Source organism: Delphinapterus leucas, chromosome 19, assembly GCF_059928025.1.
Source record: "Delphinapterus leucas isolate spDelLeu-1000000601 "Yukka" chromosome 19, BTC_Dleu_Yukka2, whole genome shotgun sequence".
Classification (NCBI taxonomy): Eukaryota; Metazoa; Chordata; class Mammalia; order Artiodactyla; family Monodontidae; genus Delphinapterus; species Delphinapterus leucas.
Genome location: NC_143147.1, coordinates 62,860,579 through 62,879,287, shown reverse-complemented (window position 1 = coordinate 62,879,287; position 18,709 = coordinate 62,860,579). Strand labels below are relative to the sequence as shown.

The 18,709-nt window shown below is 56.7% G+C and overlaps 1 protein-coding gene across 9 annotated transcripts; it reads right to left on the bottom strand.

Annotated features, from left to right (window-relative positions):
* Window positions 1-321: 321 nt before the first annotated feature.
* EXOC7 (exocyst complex component 7) lies at window positions 322-18,218 on the bottom strand. 9 transcript variants are annotated; one of them, XM_022589532.2, is made up of 20 exons: window positions 18,093-18,215; window positions 17,824-17,889; window positions 16,486-16,670; window positions 16,195-16,300; window positions 13,699-13,921; window positions 11,567-11,734; window positions 8,565-8,657; window positions 7,608-7,676; window positions 6,486-6,631; window positions 6,066-6,218; window positions 5,696-5,794; window positions 5,235-5,297; window positions 4,892-4,958; window positions 2,768-2,833; window positions 2,347-2,467; window positions 2,037-2,132; window positions 1,242-1,305; window positions 982-1,023; window positions 741-874; window positions 322-495 (listed from the first exon to the last, which is right to left on the bottom strand). In XM_022589532.2, the coding sequence occupies exons 1-20, from the start codon at window positions 18,150-18,152 to the stop codon at window positions 393-395; spliced, it is 2,124 nt and encodes a 707-aa protein (XP_022445240.1). In that variant the 5' UTR covers window positions 18,153-18,215; the 3' UTR covers window positions 322-392. The 9 variants fall into 9 exon arrangements, with proteins under 9 accessions (XP_022445240.1, XP_022445235.1, XP_022445244.1 ...); XM_022589527.2 differs by having other exon boundaries at window positions 6,066-6,631; window positions 18,093-18,216; XM_022589536.2 differs by lacking the exon at window positions 8,565-8,657 and having other exon boundaries at window positions 18,093-18,214.
* Between the last annotated feature and the right edge of the window lie 491 nt (window positions 18,219-18,709).

Here is an 18,709-nt window from a genome sequence, read left to right as displayed (position 1 = left end):
CTGAAGGGGGTTCTCCATCCCCAAGTCGGAGCTGGTCCGGGGGTGGGCCTGCTCTGCTCTCCTGCTCCTGTCCACATAAGGCAGCTGAGGGCACAGACCTCTGTCTTCCTTCTCTGTCCTTCCTGCCTTGAAGCCGTCACGTGGCCCCTGTGGGCCGCAGTCAGGGTCATGAAACCCAAGGTGCGGAGGAACCCCAGAGTTCCGGGAGAGCGCTGCTTGTGTGGGGAATGGGGGCCGCGAGAGGAAGGGCAAACCAGGACCCGAGGGCTCAGGGACAGGGCTCCTGGTCGGGGTGGTGGAGAAAGATCCCAGGGCCCAGAGGCAAGTTAACACTGGTTTATCTGTCTGATAACATGGCTGGTCTGGCAGAGCCAGGCAGGGGTGGTGGCGGCTCAGGCGGAGGTGTCAAACAGGCGATCGATCATGTCGCCCACCTGCTCCACACGGTACTTGATGTACTTCTCAGGATTCTTGGTGAAGGGCACGCTGCCATACCTGACCAGGCGCTGAGGTCAGCGGGGATGCCTAGCCCCTCCCCAGCTCTGCCTCAGCCTAAGGCCCTCCCGATGGGGTGCCCCTGGGTGATGTCCGGGTCTGGCCCCACACCAAAGCCCTGGGCACTGGATCTGCCACCCAAACCCACCACCCTCTCCAGGTTTCCTTGAAGAAGAGAAGGGCCCAGTGGTCCAGCCGGGGCAACGGGGAGCGTGGGGCTGGGAGGGCAGAGACGGAGGGCTAACCTGTGCAGAAAGGCCCCGTAGGTCTCCTTAACAATGTTTTTCTGGGCTTGGCGGATCTTGTCCCTCTGCTCCGTGTCGGGAATAGCCCAGGCCTTCTGTATCTTGCACAATTCTTCCAGGCCATCGTTGAAGCCCTGGTCACCAAAACGGTGGAAACAGAAGTGACCCAGAGACAAAGGTTTGAGTCTGTGTTGCTACAGTAGCAGCAGCGATCAGTGGAGCGGGGAGGAGCCTGACTTACCTTAAAACGTTCCTTGATCACCTGCCGCTCCTTGTCCCGAAGCTGGGGGGCCAGGGGAGACGGCAGAGAAAGCGTCCCTCAGAGCAGGATCGTCCTGCCCCTGCTCCTTCCCCAAACCCCAAGCCCAGCCCTCTCCCCTGCTGCCCGGATGGCCACAGGCGTCCTTTGCTTTCTCATCCGTTGTCTGTTTTTTCCCAGAGACACAACAGAAAGCACCACATCTGCTAGACATCCCTTCCCAGCCCAGGCCTTCAGCCCACCTTGACTCCGGGTTGGAACACAGGTAGGTTCTTCTCAGCGATGTAGTCAGTCACCTTTAACCAACTGCCAGGCAGGGAGGGAAGCAGAGGGCAGAGGAGGGACAGCCTCAGGCAGCTGCTCCCTCCCTGGGGCTGGACTGCTTTGTTTTTTAAAAATCTCTTGATCTACTGGGGGAGAGGGTGAGGGCAGGGATCAGTGTGGGTCATAACTAAGCAAAACACAGCTGAGATCTTTTTCCTTGGGAATAAAAATGTTCAAGCTGCTCGCTTTTAAAATTAAGGACAGGAAACAGAACATTCAATAAATTGAACAAACACTGCCAACTACACTTCACGTTGATATCATGGCCAATTAAGATGGAGAAGCAGATGAGAAAAGAGGGAACGGAGGACAGATAAATGGGAAAGCAGAGGGAGGTACGGTCACGGGGAAGAAACACAAAGGGAGAGAGAGACGCACAAACTAAGAAACAGGAGGAGAGAGGCAGAGACAGCCCTGTAGAGTGAGGCTCAGCCAAGTTCAAGGGACCTTGTGAGCTTGCTCTTCACCTGGTCTAAACGTTACCCACATCTCTGACGGGCAGGCCTTCAACCATCTTAGTCGTCACCCTTGGCAACTACCCTTCTCCACCCCACGAGTGTGATTAAAAAACAAGTAGAGGATTGGGGTCCACAGGGTGGCAGTTCCCCGTCACTGAGCCCACTCTGACTGGGCCCGGCATCCAGAGGCTCTGAGAAGCAAGCGTTACTGGTGGGTACACAGGTCGGGGAGCAGGAGGGTGGGAGGAGGCCCACCTGCGCTGGTAAGTCTGGATCTGCTGCTCGATGTGCTCACGGTAGGAGCGCTCGGCAGTCTTCTGGGTCACGGCCACCAGCTGGATCAGCTCAGACCTGGGGTGGGAGCAGGCGAGAGAGGAGAGGACGATAGGAAGGCTGCCGGCCTCTGCAGCAACACCAGTGGGGCCTGCCTCCCACCTCCCTGGGTCCTGGGACTGTGAAGGGTAAAGCGGCATCCTCCCTGCCCTGGACACGAGGGGCACAGCCAGCCCCGGCAGGCCAGGCAGCGGCAGGTGAGAGCTGCAGACCAGCGCCCGCAGCCACTTACTTCTCCAGGGCCTTGAGGATGTAGTTGTAGCTGTTGTGCAAGAAGATGGCGCTCAGAGCCGGGTCCTCATACACCTTGGACTTGCTCAGCAAGTTCAGCTGCAGGTTGCCCAGGACTTTACCTGCACAGGGCAGGATGTGGTCACGCCTCCCGTGGCAGTCTGACCCAAGTGACCCAATCCTGGGGCCCACAGACCAACTCCCACCCGTCGCTCCTTGCTCCTCCCGGACTCTAGACCCCACCAGCCTTGGGAGCCTTTTGCCGAGCCCCCGCGGCCCCCCAACCAGAGGTCAGGCTGCGATTCTAAAAGTCGGGGCGCTGGTGCTCAGGAGCGGGACCGGGACTAGCAGGAGAGCACAGAGAGGAGACGGAAGGGAAGAGGCGGGAGGCAGGGAGGCTGCTGGCTGGCGGCCGCACTCACAGATGTAGGTGCTCAGGAGGCGCTTGCTGAACTCGGAGCTGTAGCTGGTGGCTGAGGAACTGGTCTCTGTGAGAGGAGGGGTCCTGTTACCACAGCAGTGGCAGCAGCCGAGACCCTCTCTGGCCTCCCCTAGGCCCGCGGAGCGGCTGAGGAAACCCTGGGAGGGGCCGAGCCTCCCGGGGACGTGCTGAGCTACAGGGCTCCCTTCCCGCTGCGGGGGGCGCTCCCTGGGACTCTTCCTGGAACCCAGGGCCGGCGCCTCCATGGTCTCGGCTGGGGGGGGTAATGAGCTGGCCCAGGGCCGGCAGGAAGGCTGGCAGGACAGGAACGGGACCGCCTCTGCAACCCAGCCCCCGACCCATGCTGGGGGTACCGACAAGGCCCACTTCTCCCATTTGTCAGCAACAGAGTCTTAGAATAGGCCCCCCATGGCCTCTCCCCCTTCACCCCCACTGCCCACAACCTCCTCTACCAGGCCCTTCTGAACAGAGACTTGCTGGCTGCACAGAGCAGAAAGCCAAGGGGGGAAGGGAGCGGATGGGGGAGGAAGGGGCAGGGAGGTGCTGGACCAGCTTGAAGGGTGCACTCAGGGTGCTGGACACAGCAGGATGCTGCCTGGAGAAACCCAGAGACAGAAAGTGGCCGTCAGGGAGCTGAGAGGGTTGGGAGCACCCGGAAGGAACCGTGTGCCCTCTGACCCCGCTCCTACTGGGGTCCCGAGTCTGTCCAGGTGCCTCTGTCCCCAGGGAACCTCACTCAGGGGGCTTCAGAGGGGAAGGATGGGGCTGCGGAGCCCTGCTGCTTACCTCGGGGGTCTAAAGGAATATTGTATGTGTCCCCAAGAACTACGCAGTGAGAGGCAGTGCGCACAGAGGGGAAGGGGGGAGAGACAAAGGAGGGAGAAAGATGCAAAGTGCAAAAACAGGTTAGAAACGGCCGCAACACCCGAGCCAAGCAGACCACTCCCCGCGACGCCAGAAACAGACAGCAGGACAGCCCAGGCTGGACCCCTGAAGGCCAGCGACACACTGGAAAGTGGACATCTGGAGAACCACAGGCCAGAGGCTGCACCTTGGCTCCTTGCCCCTAGACTGGGGGGAAAAGGGAAGGCCTGGGGCCCAACAAGCTGGGCTGGGTCTCAGTGCTCGGAAGCGCGCTCTTCCCCACGTGCTAACCTCCTGAGCCCCAGTCCCAGGACAGCAGTCACAGTCACGGGAAGACACCAGGCTGGCCCTGAGATGCCAGCTGTAAGGGGTCAGCTGTACTGGACTAATTAGGAGGAAAGGCAACACAAGAGGAGGTGGGGAAATGCAGGAGGGGTGGGGCTCGGAGGAAAGGCAACACAAGGGGAGGTGGGGAAATGCAGGAGGGGAGGGGCTAGGGGGAAAGGCAACACAAGGGGAGGTGGGGAAATGCAGGAGGGGTGGGGCTAGGAGGAAAGGCAACACAAGGGGAGGTGGGGAAATGCAGGAGGGGTGGGGCTAGGAGGAAAGGCAACACAAGGGGAGGTGGGGAAATGCAGGAGGGGTGGGGCTAGGAGGAAAGGCAACACAAGGGGAGGTGGGGAAATGCAGGAGGGGTGGGGCTAGGAGGAAAGGCAACACAAGGGGAGGTGGGGAAATGCAGGAGGGGTGGGGCTAGGAGGAAAGGCAACACAAGGGGAGGTGGGGAAATGCAGGAGGGGTGGGGCTAGGAGGAAAGGCAACACAAGAGGAGGTGGGGAAATGCAGGAGGGGTGGGGCTAGGAGGAAAGGCAACACAAGAGGAGGTGGGGAAATGCAGGAGGGGTGGGGCTAGGAGGAAAGGCAACACAAGAGGAGGTGGGGAAATGCAGGAGGGGCGGGGCGGGAAGGGCACCTCCAAACAAGTGAGTTCTGCTCTCCAGAGTGAGGACAGCGGAGGGAGCCGAGAGGGGATGGAGGCCAGGAAAGGTAGTCAAACCCCGGCTGCTTTCCTGATGCTGGGCCCAGATGGCCCAAGCAGCTTGGGGGTCCCACCACAGGCCACATCTCCTTCCCACTCCACAGGGCGGGGGAAATCTCCTCACCCAGAGGGGGCTAGCCCCACGTCTCCAGGCCAGAGGGAGGAGTGGGGCACGGGGCCCCGCTGGGAGGTGCCAAGTACCTTGGGAGGCCAGCATGGCGCCCGCCGTCTCCTGGAAGTCCAGGAGCTGCTGCAAGAAAAGGATGGCCTGCGTGGGGAGAAAACAGGTCCAGGAAGAAGGTCAAGGGCAGGACCCAAAGGTCGGATCACCTCCTACAGTTCAGTTCACCCCCTCTGACCATTCCAGGACAGGTACAGGGCCAGGGGCCTGCCCAGTGAAAAGGGTGGCTGCAAACTTCGTGCTTCACCCTGTGGGTTTGGCCTCCTGGGAAAGGCCGTGTCTGCTGGGGGCACTAAGCACCTTGCAGTCCATCCTGCCACCTGCGCCCCCTCCCCGCCCCAGGAGCCCCCGGGCAGCACCTACGTTGCTCGTGAGCTCGTGCACGGTGCCGTCCTTGGGCATGTTGTACTCCTTGTCCGGGTCGTTCTGTGGGAAGAACAGCCTGACTCCCTGAAGCAGCTCCCGGGGAGTCCCGCGCCCACCCCACACCCCAGTCTGCGGGTTCATGGCGCCACCTCCTGGCAGACAGGTGTCAGGATGCCCCTCGGGCACAAAGGTGAGCGGGACAGACATACGGACATGACTACATGGGAAAAGCGGGGCAGGAGCTTGACGCCTGGGGTGGGGGCCTCTGGAGCCCCTGGGGAAGAAAGGGGGGCCCGTGGGCACTGACAGGAGACTAGCGGCACGGCCGGCTTCCCCACAGGGCAGGCCCGCCCCTCTTGGAGGCCTGCTTTCAGAAAGAGTTTCCAAGCCAGGTCACCGGCGGCCCTGCCCACAGCCTCACGGGCCGTCCTGCACGGCAGCGGAGGGAGGGAGAGCACCTTGATGTTGTCAGCGAAGTCCTCCAGCGCTTTGGCTCCAACGGTCTCCATGGAGGTGATGAGGCTGGGCAGCTTGTTCTTGGTGCTGGCCGCCGTCCCCTGAGGAAGCACATGGCTGCACAGGGCGCAAGAACCCGGCTACAGGCTGTGCCTGGGGCCCTGCTCCTTCCCGGCCCCTCACCCCAGGGGACTGTCTCCCCTCTTCACTCACCCTGAGAGCACCTCCACATGCCCGGGGCCCCGAGGAAGCTGCTGCCATTCACCCTCGGAGCGGACCCGTGGGGGTAGAGAACACAGTTCTCCTGGGGGGCCGTGCCGGGCAGCAGGATTCCTCCTTCCGGGGTCCCCAAGGGCATCCTCACCCACATACCTGGAGCACCTGGTCAAACTCAGGCTTGGTCTGCTTGAGGTGCCGCAGGATGGGGAAGACGGTGAGCACAGCCGAGAAGTCGTGTCGGATGATGGCCTTCCGGGCAGCAGCCACGATGTTCTCCCCTTCAAGCATCAGCCCGTCCAGGGCATCCTGAGAGAGCGGGGCAGGGAGAGGGCTCAGGGGAGGGGGCAGACAGCCGGTTCCCAGGGACGGTGAGGGCACCTGGAGGGGCGTGGGGGAAGTATGCCCCCAATGGGGAGGTCCCGACCGGGACACGCCGCCCAGGACAGATCCCCAGGATGGGAGGTGGAGGTGGTGGCTGGAGTTGAGGGCTGTGGACCGCATGCCCGGACCGAACTCAAGCTTCTGCAGTGACAGCTCGTGCTGGGGCATCTGGTCAGGGCCCAGGGGCAGGACCTGTATCAAAGAGTCAAAGGTCTTTTTCTGATGGTGCTCAGGGATGACGTCCGTCAGCAGCTGGTACTCGCTCTGGGCCAGCTTGACAAAGGCACTGACGCAGTGAATGTAGGCGTCGGTCTCCACGTCCAGCATGTCATCTCTCCCTGGGGGGAAAGCAGTGCCCCTGAGCTACTGGTTTGGGGCAGACCCTCTCCCTGCTGGGGGGTGGGGCACGAGTCTCCCCAGTTCCTGGCCTGTAGCCAGACTAGCAGCAGATGGGGAAGACGACTGTGCTGGCAGAAAGCTGGGAGAACTCCAGCAGGCCCGGCAGGGTTCGCGAGGAAAACCGGGCTGAGTCCAGCCTTTGTTCCAGAATGTCAGGTACGAGAGGTGTTGGGGAGATGGATAAAAAGGATAAGATCCCCCAATCGACTTCCTGGATAAGACACGCCTGACCCCAAGACTGAGGATTCTGAATTGTACTGGGAAGAGGACACCCAGGGATGGGCAAGTGGCCGCGTCCACCTCAGGGAGGCAGGCACAGTGGTCGTCCATGTCCGAAAATGCTGGGCCTCTGGAGCCAGATACCAGCCCCGCCAGGCCTTCTGGAATGTATAAAGAGGCGGTGGGCTCTGGTCCATAAGGCTAGCTGGCATGGCGTCAAAGCTGGAGATGAGGCAATGTGAGCCTCAGAGGGGGAGGGCTCCTTGGTTGTCAGCTGCCCCAGCAGGAGACAGGATCCCGCTACTGCATTGCAGGCTGGGGCAGGGGTGCCCGCAGGCAACCTGGTCCTATGTGCCGAGGGACGGGCTCCGAGGAGTCAGAGCTTTGGAGCCATCGCTGCAGTCAGGTGTTGATGCTCCCTGCCCTCCAGGGGCCCGCCTGCCCTCTCTGCCCGCCTTCCGAGTGGCGGCAACTTCTGCCCTTGGCCCAGGCCCTGAGAGCCAGGCGTGCACTCCCACCTGGAGAGAGGCAAGGGGACCTAGTGCCCAAAAGAGAGACAGACCGGAGAGAGAGAGAGGCGAGTAGGCCGGGCTCATCCTTGGAGCGGAGCGGCCGGCTAGGCCAGGCCGGAGCAGGCCCTCTGGGGACGGCCGTGAATGCAGCGGCGGCTGCCCTCGGCTGGGCTGCAGTACTCACCGGCCAGTGGCCCGTGCTTGTCGTTCAGGGCCTCGGACAGGTGCTTAACTCGGAAATCATGCTCGTGACCTAGCGAGACGTCGGCCGCAAACACAAGCAGCGTTTATCCAGGGGCGGGGTGGCTGCCTCTCGGGGGACTGGGAAGAAGCCCTCGACCTCCGGGGGGGGATGTGAGATGGGGTGTAGGGGAAGGGGCATTGGAGAGGGCTCTGAGCCCCTCCTCTGCCTCAGACCACCTTGGGAACAGCCATTTCAAGCGTGACTTGCAGTGCCCCAGGCCATCCTCGGGAGCTGGTTTCCCCACGCCTGGAGGCTGAGAGAAAACCGGGTTTCTGAAGCGTTTCCAGCAGCTGCGGAAGGTCTGATGCTCAGCCCCAGGGGGTTTATCTCACCATATTTGGGGAGAGATCCAGTTAGAGAAATGTCACTGCCCAGTGAATGGGGACAGGCTTCTTTTCGCCCCCAGGGTCATTCTTTTGAAGGTGGATCTGGTCCACTAGGGCAGGGCTGTCCTTCCTCTGATGGGAGGGAGGCAGGGACATGGTGTACGGGCTGCCTGTCCCCTGTGGCACATGCTCGCCTTTCAGGTGGAGGGGGGCGGCCAGGAGGCCTCGGCCGCCTTGGTCCTGCCACTGCTGGTCTGAGCGTGAAAGGGCTGCCCGTGACAAAGAACTTTCTCTGAGTTCAAACAGGAGACAAGGACAGAGACAGGGAGGGGAGGGAGCGGGAAGCCTCCGGGAGGGCAGAGCCGCCGTCAGCCAGACAGGACCAGGCTGAGGGCCATGAAAGCTGCCCCCGAGCCAGCTGGGGTCAGAGGCCCAGGACCTCAGTTCCCACCCCTGGTCCCCTCTCAGGGTTGCGCCCGAGGCCCTCTGGGGGGTTGGAGGCTCTGCCCTACCACGTGAGTGGACACACGGTGGAAGAGGAGGGAAGAGGAGAGGAACACAGGATGATTACCTTCCAGAGGAATGAGGTTAGAGCCCCCCTTTTTCCCATCTAGACCATGCTGGGAATACTGTTTCAGAAGGTTCTGAGCCTTACGGATCGTCCCTGTCACCAGAGCCACACAGAGAGGAGATAAGAAGACCTAGGAAACGAGTGAGAGAAAACAGCAGCAGCCCTCCACCTACCCCCCAGGCCCACGCCCACCCCCAGCAGAGAGCACGCCCGGGTACCATCTCTCCCAGCAGGCCTCTTCCGGGCCCGCCGGAGGCCCCGCAGAAGGAGATGGAGGAACGGACACATTTCGTTCCCCCGGTGGAGCTCCTGATCCTGCCAGTGACCCTCATCGTTCCAGATCTGAGTTCATTTTAGGAAGTGCAGAGGGTGAAGGAGATGAGATGGGCAAAGATCCACCAGGAGACGCCAAATATAAAAAACAGTACTGAGTGGCACTTAACTCAGAAATAGACAAGGGCCTGGGATGGAGGAGCTAGCGATGGAGCCCTCACACCCAGAAGGCGAGACCAAGTGGCAGAGCCTGGGGGCACCTTGAAGCAGGCAGGCCCATGGCTCCTCCCCCAAAGGGCAGGCAGAGTTCTCCGGGCATGCTCAGTGCCGGGACGCGGCCAAACAGTAGCCAGAGGAAAGCAGCACCCAGGAGTTGGTGAAATGGGACTGAGCTTCCTGGGCTAGCAGCGCCCAAGACAGAAGGCTTGGAGACCCAGAGGCAGACTGACCCCATACACCAGGGGAGGGACCCAAACCACCAAAGCAATTGGGAAAAACTCAAAAGCCAAAAAGAAGTTAATAGGAGCCATCACACAGAGAGCAGGAGGGAGGGCAGCAGGAAAGGGCACATGCTCTTGGCATGGGGGGAAAAAACCAACAGTTAGTATCACAAGTGAGAACAATGGAAACAAAACTGCAGCGCCCACAGCCTCCAGGGTCAGCTGCCTCTGTGGGAACGAGACATCTCAGGGCAGAAAACGTGGGGAAATAAAACAGCATCTAAAACAGATGTGTACAGCTGCCCTGTTAATAAAATGTACTGGGGCAGGGGAGGCACCCATGAGCGTAGCTCCGTCCCTCTTCCCTGGGGACTCCCAGGTGCCCCCTCGCATCTCTGAGCGCAGCGAGGCTCCTTGGGGCCTGGCAGCTCCCCAGAAGGCTAGCGGAGAAGGGGCAGCGTCTGAGCGGCTCATCTCTTTCTGTTCGCACCAGCCGCAGTTAGTTACTAATAACCAAGTTTGGGGCCTGGGCTCAGCATCTGTCTGGCTGGGTTCTGCCCCTTCAGTGAGCAGCCCCGCTAATGAGCGAATCAGTGCCCGGCCCCGCAACCGACCAGGAGCAGGCGGGCCCGCCGCGCCTCCAGGAGCCTCGCCAGTATGCTCGCGTGGACGCAGGCTGGGGGCACTGATCCGGCAGCCGCCAAACCCACCAGGAGCACAATTACCACGAACGACGCTGAGGTCGGTGTTTCATTACCCACTGAGGCTTCCCTGCTCCTCTCCTCAAGAGCTGGGAACTGATGTCCCAGCGGCCTGATTCCCTAGTTCCTGACGTCAGTCCTGAGCCCCCCAGCTCCTGACAACTCTTGAAACCCCACAGAAACCAGAGGGACGCTCAGAGCCCGAGTTTTCCTCTTGGGGCTCTAAGCCAAGCTAGATTAGGTAAACTGGGGGCCCCGAGATCAGATCCCTGCTCCCTGCATGGCCAGCAGCACTCCTGGATGCAGTCTGGGTCCTGGGGCCTCCACTGGGCCCATCAGAGAAGAGACAGAGGGGAAGAGAGCACAGACTCGCCAAGGCCCAGGCAGCCTTGCAGCCTCCCGGAACCAAGGCACAGAGACGGACAGGCCCAGGTGCAGGCAGCTGCGGCCGCGCAGGCTGGCTTAGTAGAGTCACCGTTTGTGGCAGGTTCCCCAGGGGGTCAGCCAGGATATCCACACTGGAGGGGGGAGGACAGTGCTCTTCCTGCTGGGGCCACCCAGATTCCCTTATGCTCTACTCCCTTGCACCCCTGCGGGCACCCTCGGCTCCGCCATATCTCCAAAGCCTGAACAAAGGCCTGAGGAAGAGCAGGTGCTCGCGGCGAGTGTCAACAGGCCCCTCGTTCTCTGAGGGGCAGGCAAGGAAAACGCTGTCGTGAGGGGCGGGTCCCACCGGTGCGTGTGCCCACAGCAGCAGCTGGACAGGGAAGGCTAGGGTGGGAGCAGCCCCCAGCCTCACTGGCTCTCTCTCCCTGGGGCCTGCAGCAGCCCCTCACCCTGGAATACCCCAGCCTCTCGAGGGCCACACCTCTCAGCAGCCAGACACAGCCAGGCTTGCCAAGCAGAAGCTGACACACAGGAACACTGTTTACCTGGAGCATAGACTACAGGGGACATGATGACGGGAAGAAGGACAGACAGTGAGCTGTTCGCCCAGGACACCGACGTCCACGGCCCAGGCGTCTCCCACCTCAACACCCCTCCCTTGACTCTCCCACCGCAAGGCACTAACTTCGAGTGGAGCCCAAAAGCCGGATTAAGTTCTTTGGAGAGGAAGGCGTGGCATTATTTTCCTTTCTGGGTGACTGTGAAGGTGTAAACTCTCCCCTACCCACTTCTTCAAGCCACCCTGGCCTTCTGCAATGTGACAGCTGCAGTGCCTGCCCCTGTCCTGTCCACGGTTTTGGCGGCAGCAGCAGGCCTGGCCTCCTGATAGGACGACGCAGGGAGGAGAAGGGGGTCCAGCAAGGGGCTCTGCCCCGGCACCCCTGTCAGCCCACCTCTCCGTGCCTGTGACCCTCCACTCCAAGGACACTTATGTAGCCCCCAGACTCGGCTGGGTAGAGAGGAGCTCACTGGGTGGGGCCTTGCTAGGTGGGCAGACACCTGCTTTCTGTCCTGCGTACCTATAGTTGGGGGTCGCTGTGAGGTCAAGCTGTAGCGGCTGCTACCCCCAGGGTGGGCAAAGGCAACCCGGGTCCCACAGAGCTTCTGTCTGGTTCTGAGGTGGGCCAGGGTGGGGTCTCACCTGGCCGCTTGACCGGCTTCTTGGTAGGTGTGTCCTTCCTCTTGTTGGGGACAGCAGGGGAGTATGGGACCCCAGATGAAGAACTGCTCTTCCGGAAATGCTCCTTCAGGCCTTTGATGGAGCGGTCCAGCTGGCTGGAGCGGATCTGGTAGTAGACGTTCATGAAGTCTGAGGAGAGATGGGCGACAGCTGGGGTCCCTGCCTCTGCCTGGCCCCAGGGCCTCCCTCTCACTTCCAGACGCAGCTCCGCAGGGCAGCAGCAGTGCCCACCACTGTTCCGTGATAACCCTTCCCAGCGGCCTCCCACATGGCCTCGTCCGTCCCAAATCAAAGGCTTAAAAGGGAAAGTATCCCCCAACAGAACCAACAATTAGTTGTTATTTTTTATTTTATTTATTTATTTTTGGCCGCGCCATGTGGCTTGTGGGATCTTAGGTCTCCAGCCAGGGGTTGAACCCGGACCCCTGGCAGTGAAAGTGCCAAGTCCTAACTACTGAACTGCCAGGGAATTCCCTGTAAGGTTTTTCTTTTCTTTTTTTTTTTTTGGCCATGCCACGCGGCATCTTCCCTGACCAGGGATTGAACCCATGTCCCCTGTGCGGGAAGTGCAGAGTCTTGACCACTGGACTGCCAAGGAAGTCCACAGTAAGGTTTTTTTAGATAAAAAAAATGTAAAGTTTACATCCGGCTTCAACTTGCTAAGGGGTCAAAGGATGTGAGCAATTTATATGCGGTAAAGAGACAACAGATGTCACTGAATAAAAAAACACACCATTTCTTTAGCCATGAATGAAATGCAAATTTTAAAAAATTCGAGGATTGTGAAAGCCCTGTCAAAAAGCTAAGATAAATGAAGCTAATGAAGAACAAACAGCTGTGGGATTTTCGATGGGTCGGTCGACTGGCCCCACCTACCCGGAGAGGAACTCGAGATGGCAAGAAGGTTACAGATCCGTTCAGACAGTTCTGCCTGATAACTGTACCTTTGAGAAAACGTCTCAGAGAACTTCCTAAATAAGAAAAGCAAGCCGTACAACTGTGCTCATTGCAGCACTAACTGTCAGCACTGGAAAACTGGAAAATCCAAAAATGCAAGCGAGCAAGGAAAAAGATACGAATGCCGCGGTACACTTTAGCAGCTCCCAACAAGTGTGTCACCAATGTGAAAAATGGAACAGAGCACTGAGGCTCTGACTGAAGGGGACTGAGGGGTCTGGAGGCATCCACTGGCCTCCCGCTTATCCCAAGGGAGCCCCCGAAAAGCTCCTGCCGAGCCCTCGGCTCCCACAGTGCAGCTCATGAGCCACAGACGTGCCGCGCGGTCAGTACAGGCGGCCCTGAGACCTGGCACCACAGAGTCCTCGAGGGAAGGCAGGGACAGTGATAACGCACACTGACAACTTGGTATGTGTACAAACTAACAAAGAGACGAAGAGTGTGGAGGGCTAAAAAGCTTAAAATTGAATATTCATTACAGGTGGGTTTTTTTTTAATTTTTTGCTTAACTTGGGATTTAAAAAAAAATCCTGGGACTGGATTTAAAGAAATGATGGTACCAACATACCATGGAATATTATGCAGCTGCCAAAAAGAATGAAGCAAATATACATGTACTGATACGGAACACTCTCAAGACGTATTACTAAGTTGAAAGCAAAATAAAAAACAAAACAATCACAGGGGAGTGTTTAGTATGCTCCCTTCCACTTGGGAACGAGGAGCAGATACACACATATTTATTCTCTCTCTCTCTCACACACACGCAGTGGCATAAAGAATTTTTTGGAAGGGTATAAATAACCTTAACAGTACTCATCTTTGGGTTATGATACTGTAAGCATTAGGGAAGTGGGGAGATGGACTTTTGCTTTTCACCTAAGCCTTTCTGTGCTACTTGAAGTTTTTATAATTAGTCAAAAAAAGGAAAGAAACAGGAAGGTAAGGTATATAAAAAAAGCTTGAATTTAGCTAGATTCATAATTTGATACATAAGCTGTAGACTTATTCCTCATATTGTTTCCTACTAAACTCCTTTGTTTTAAAAGAAATGCAGGTGGATTAAAGAAACAAAGGGCAAAGTCCACTCCCTCTGGCCCTGCCGCCTGGGCCCCCGCCTCTCCAGGACACCTCACCTTGGTTGCGGCCATATTCCACCAGCCAGCGGGAGATGCGGATCACGTCCTGCAGCACACTCTCAGGCAGATGCTCTAGGGGCACCTCCTCCTGTACCTCCAGGTCGTCCTCACCGCTGATCAGATCCAGGATGAGCACAGGGGACACGACCTTGCTATGCCGGGTCATCAGGCTGCGGAACTCGGACTCCAGCGACTCCTTCCCCCGCTCGAACAGCAGCTTCTACAGGGAAGAAGGAAGGAAGGGGGGAGGGGAAGAAGAAAGAGGGCCCACCGGCTGTTCCAGCATTCAGCAGGCCCTCGCCTCCCCATCCCCTTCCTTTGCCTTCCTGATTCTGGGCCTCGGCCCTCCTCTGCCTTCACTTCCGTTTTCCCAGAGAATGAACAGTGAGAAGCTTTGCTTATTTCTTTCCCTTGTGTTCTCTCAAAATCTATGTTCATAGTGAAACCCAGAGTTTTACAAGAGGCAGGTGCTTCACAGATATCAGCTGATTATTTTCTCATTGTACCATTAATTTGTGTTCTTGTTAGAAAAGGGGCTGCAAAAGAAAAAAAATAGATAAACTGGACTACATCAAATTAAACACTTTTGTGCTGTAAACGATACCATCAAAAAAGTGAAAAGACAATTCACAGAATGAGAGGAAATACTTGCAAATCATGTATCTGATGAGCGAAAGGTATCCAGAGCAGACAAGAGAATTGAAAGCATATGTCCACACAAAAGTTCGTACACAAGGGTTCATAGCAACACTGTTCATAACAGCCAAAAAGTGGAGTCTCCATCAAGTGACGGATGGATAAACAAAATGTGGCAGATCCATACAATGCAATATTATTCAACCACACGATGGAAGGAAACACTTCCACACGCTACCACATAGATGAACCTTGAAAACATTATGCTAAGTGAAGGAAGCCAGGCACAAAAGGTCACATATTGTGTGATTCCATTTTCAGGAGAAGTCCAGAATAGGTAAATTTACAGAGACAGAAAATAGATGAGTGATTACCAGAGGCTGGGTGAATGGGGGAGGGAAGGGAAGAAGAGTGGCTGCCAATGGATTTCTTTTTTATAGGCGATGAAAATGTTATAAAATTTATTCCGGTGTTGTTGCACAACTCTGTAATTATACTAAAACTACTGCGTTTTATACTTTAAATGGGTAAATTTTATGGTATGTGAATTATATCTCAGTAAAGATGTTTTAAAAATAGAGAGAGGAGTTGGAGCATTTCTGCTTAAATGAAAAGTACGTCCTCTAGGGTAAACCTATAGCATATTCTTTGTATTCTCCTTCTCCAATCCACTCCCACACCCAAGTTCTAGCACAGAGCTCTTCACTCTGTGATCCAAACTTGGTAGAGACCCTCAAGAATCAAGTTCTCCAGCCCCTGGCACCCCAATCTCTGAGTCCACGCTGCCCACCCAAGGGCTGCAGTATTACGGTTTTACTGGTGTGTGCCCACTGCGTTACTGGTGTGCCAAGGTATTGATCTTGTCAGTCCTCCGGGTGGCCAGGTGGCGCTGTGCGCAGCCAGAGACCACTGGCTAGTTACCACTTTACCCCAGTGTGCCACACAAACATTCTCATTGCCGATGGGGCCACGATGGGAGAAAAGCTGGGAGGCCCTGTTCTAAGCAACAGCTTTCTGGGTGGGAGAAAAGCCAGTTTCCCATCTTTGTTCCTCAGCCCACCCCCTCTACTGGGTAAGACACACGCCTCAGGGCAAGAGCTGTGGTGCCACCCCAGGAAGGTGTGCCAGGTGACTGGGGGTCCAAGCTGGCCTGCCCTCTGATGTTCCTCAGTGGCTGGGACGTCTGGGCCTCTGCTCCCACCTTTTCTCCTGTCTGCATTCTCTCCTTTCCTCAATGCATTGAGTAAACCTCACTTCCCAGCCCTTCTCCATCTCCCTCTGGTGATCTAATAAAGACCCCAAAACTTAAACACAAAGATACGACACCAAAAAATTGAATATGAAAACATGAATGCAGGTCCCCTCACTAGTCAAATTCATTGAGTCAGAAAGTAGAGTGATGGTGGCCAGGGGTTGGTGGGGAGGAGAAAGGGGAGTTAGTGTTTAATGGGTACAGGGTTTCAGTCCGAGGTGATGAAAAGAATTCTGGAGATGGTTATACGACAGTGTGAACGTACTTAACGTCACTGAACTGTTCCCTTAAAGATGGTTAAAACGGCAAATTTTATATTATGTATTTTTTGCTACAATAAAAAAATACCCATGCATTTATAAAAATCAAATGTTAAACTTATACTTCATATTTAACTTATAATTTAGTTAAATTATTAAGATGCAATAAAAATGTATACCTGTGATTTCTGAGACAGGGATCTTAATGCCTACAGTATGTGTATGGTATTATATACTTCTGTTTATTCTACTGCATTCTCTTTTAAGCTGGTTCAGTGTCTCTCATGAGACCAGGGCCGTGACTGGTGTCGCCAAACCTCTCACATCACTCTGCTGGCCCCTTACCACTTTGTTGAGCTCTGGGCTGTCTGGGCTGTTGTCCTGGAAATACTCCACAGCCTTCTGAATCTTGGCCATGCTTCCCAGGTACTCTTCCAGCCTGCCTGTGGGGCTGGAAAGGAGAAAAGTCCTATTAGCATGGGCAGAAGGAAGGACCAAGAGAATGGTATTTGGAAAGGGGAGAAGAGAATTAACACAGGGGACTCTAGGCTCAAATATATTCTACTTCTTCCTTCCAAGGCCTACAGCCACGGGTCCGAGAGGCGTTAGGAATGTGACCTTCTGGCCCTAGCTCACCCCTCCCTGATGATCTTCTCAGTGTCACTGGCCACATGGTAGTAGCTGATAACGTGGTCCAGACAGGACAGAGTCTTCTCAACATTCTCCTGCAGCCGCTGCAGGTTCTCCGTCTGTTTGTGCACAGGGATGATGGAGTTCTCCAGCTTCATAAGGCGACTCTCAAAGGACGACAGGATAGACACCTGCGGGGGGAAGCTCCGTGCTCTCAGGCCTCGGGGCTGTCCCAGCACTGCTTCTGCCACCCACCAGGTCTTTGGCAATTGCTGTCTCTTCTCTGGTTTTCTAGACAATAAGCTCCATGAGGGAAGGGACGGGGTACACCTGTTCACCGCTGTATCCCCAGAACCTACCATCTGCCTGGCACATAGGAGGTGGCCCAAATAAACTGGCTGAAGTTTGATTTGAAGGCAAGTCAAGCATTAAATTAACTCCTCCTCAGATAATCACCTCAGGATGGCTTCCCTTCCACCCTTTGAAGCCAAATCTCAATCTCTATTCCCTCTGATGCTTTCCTGGACTGAACAGGAAGTAGTTTCATACAGGGTAGCCTCAAATGCATTGCTGGTACCTTCAAAACCCTTTCTCTCCAAGAGTGAATCTCATTAAGTAAGAACTAGCACCTGGTGACTGTGTTACTAAATACATACTCAAGTTTGTATCTGCTCGGTTTGTGCTTTTCCAGTCTTCTCTAGGAAAAAGGAAGGAAACTCTTATTTACTGAGGACCTATTGTATACCAGGTGCTATGCAAAATGCATCTCCATGCATTAGCTTCTATGACCTTCCCAGTTACACTGGAGGTTGGCATCGTCTGTTTTAGCAGAGGAAGTCACTGAGGCTCAGAGTTACCTGTCAGGGGCCACACACAAATAAGTGGAGGGGCGAGAACTAGACCCCAGATCTATCTCTCTGACTTCAGAGCTCATTTTACACCTCGAGCCCTCTGGGGTGAAGGCTGAGTCTTTTTCTGCCCTCAGTAATCCCAGAAGTGGTAACCCAGCCGTCCAACCCTCACTTGAATTGACGATGATGCATGGCCAGTACCCAGCCCACCTAAGTCAGTCTCACTAAATGTCTGCAGAAGGAGAGAAGGAAGAATGGAGAACTTAGGCAGAGAGCAGAAAGCCCAGGCCAGTGGGGGCTGCAGCATCCTCAGCGAAGGGGCGGACAAGGGGAAGGGAGTGTTAAGAGACGCGTCACACTGTTGCTAGAGAAACCCACAGCTTACCACCACCACTACCCAGACCAGCGCCCCCAGGCCTTAGGTACCGGAACTACCGGGTCGCAGGGTTCTCCTCCTGCGTCTGGGAGCCCTCCCAGCTGAGGGGTTACTCACCATGTTCTTGGTGAGCTGGTCGCTCTTCTCCAGGCTGTCTCGGATGAAGGACAGCGTCTCCTCCTCCTGGGGGGAGCGCAGGCAAGGACATCACCAGAAGCCGAAGGCTAAAGGAGACCACCGCGTCCTAGATCCACGGCCTCGCCCCTTACTAGGTCTCCTCGCAGGGAGGGCCCCCTCCCACTCCCGTCGCCTCCCCCAGTAGAGGCCCGGCCCGGATCTCGACCCCTCCCTCACCTCCTCCCCCGCCGCCCCAGCTCCAGCCCCACCTGCTTCAGCTTGTCCTCGATCTCCCGCCGCCGGGCGGACGCCTCCTGCGGGGGTATCATGACTTCGACCCTCCCAGTGGCTCTCACTGCCCAGTACCTCGCCTCCGGGTGCCCTCTCGGCTCCCGTCCCTGTCACACCCACTTCCGCCCGCGGCCCCGCCCCGGGGCGCGCTGATGTGCCATGTTAGGCGTGGCGAGCTGAGTGCGCCTGCGTGCAACTCAGTACCGGGGGACCGGGCAGGTGGCCATCTTGGGTGTGGCAGAGAACGGTGTTCGGGTTTGTCCTTGATGCGGGTTTCCACCCTCAACAGAGAAGGTTCTCTTGAGCGGCGTTTTGTCACAACAGTTGCAACTCACTTGCCGTCTTCGTGGGAAGGCTGACTCTTCTCACAAAGATCAATGACGAATTCGTTTCTCCAGATCGAAGTCTGGATCCAGGCATCGATGGCGCATTCCCCACAAAGCACAGCAAGCACAGCACACAGCAGGCGCCTAATATGTGTCCATTTAATGAACAAGGGGCCTGTGTATTCTTGTCCCCCTTCGGCTCAAAAGCTCATGTAACGAGCCCTGTGTGCAAGCCCTCGGCTGGGGACAGAGTGGTCGCCCATGGTCCC

Coding starts and splice junctions, on each gene's coding strand:
- EXOC7 (XM_022589527.2), bottom strand. CDS start 18,152: ATGATACCCCCGCAGGAGGCGTCCGCCCGGCGGCGGGAGATCGAGGAC. Junction 6,632..7,607: donor CAAGCACGGGCCACTGGCCG/GTGAGTACTGCA, acceptor CTTTCCCCCCAG/GGAGAGATGACATGCTGGAC. Junction 2,468..2,767: donor CCTCCTGAGCACCTACATCT/GTGAGTGCGGCC, acceptor TGCCCTGTGCAG/GTAAAGTCCTGGGCAACCTG.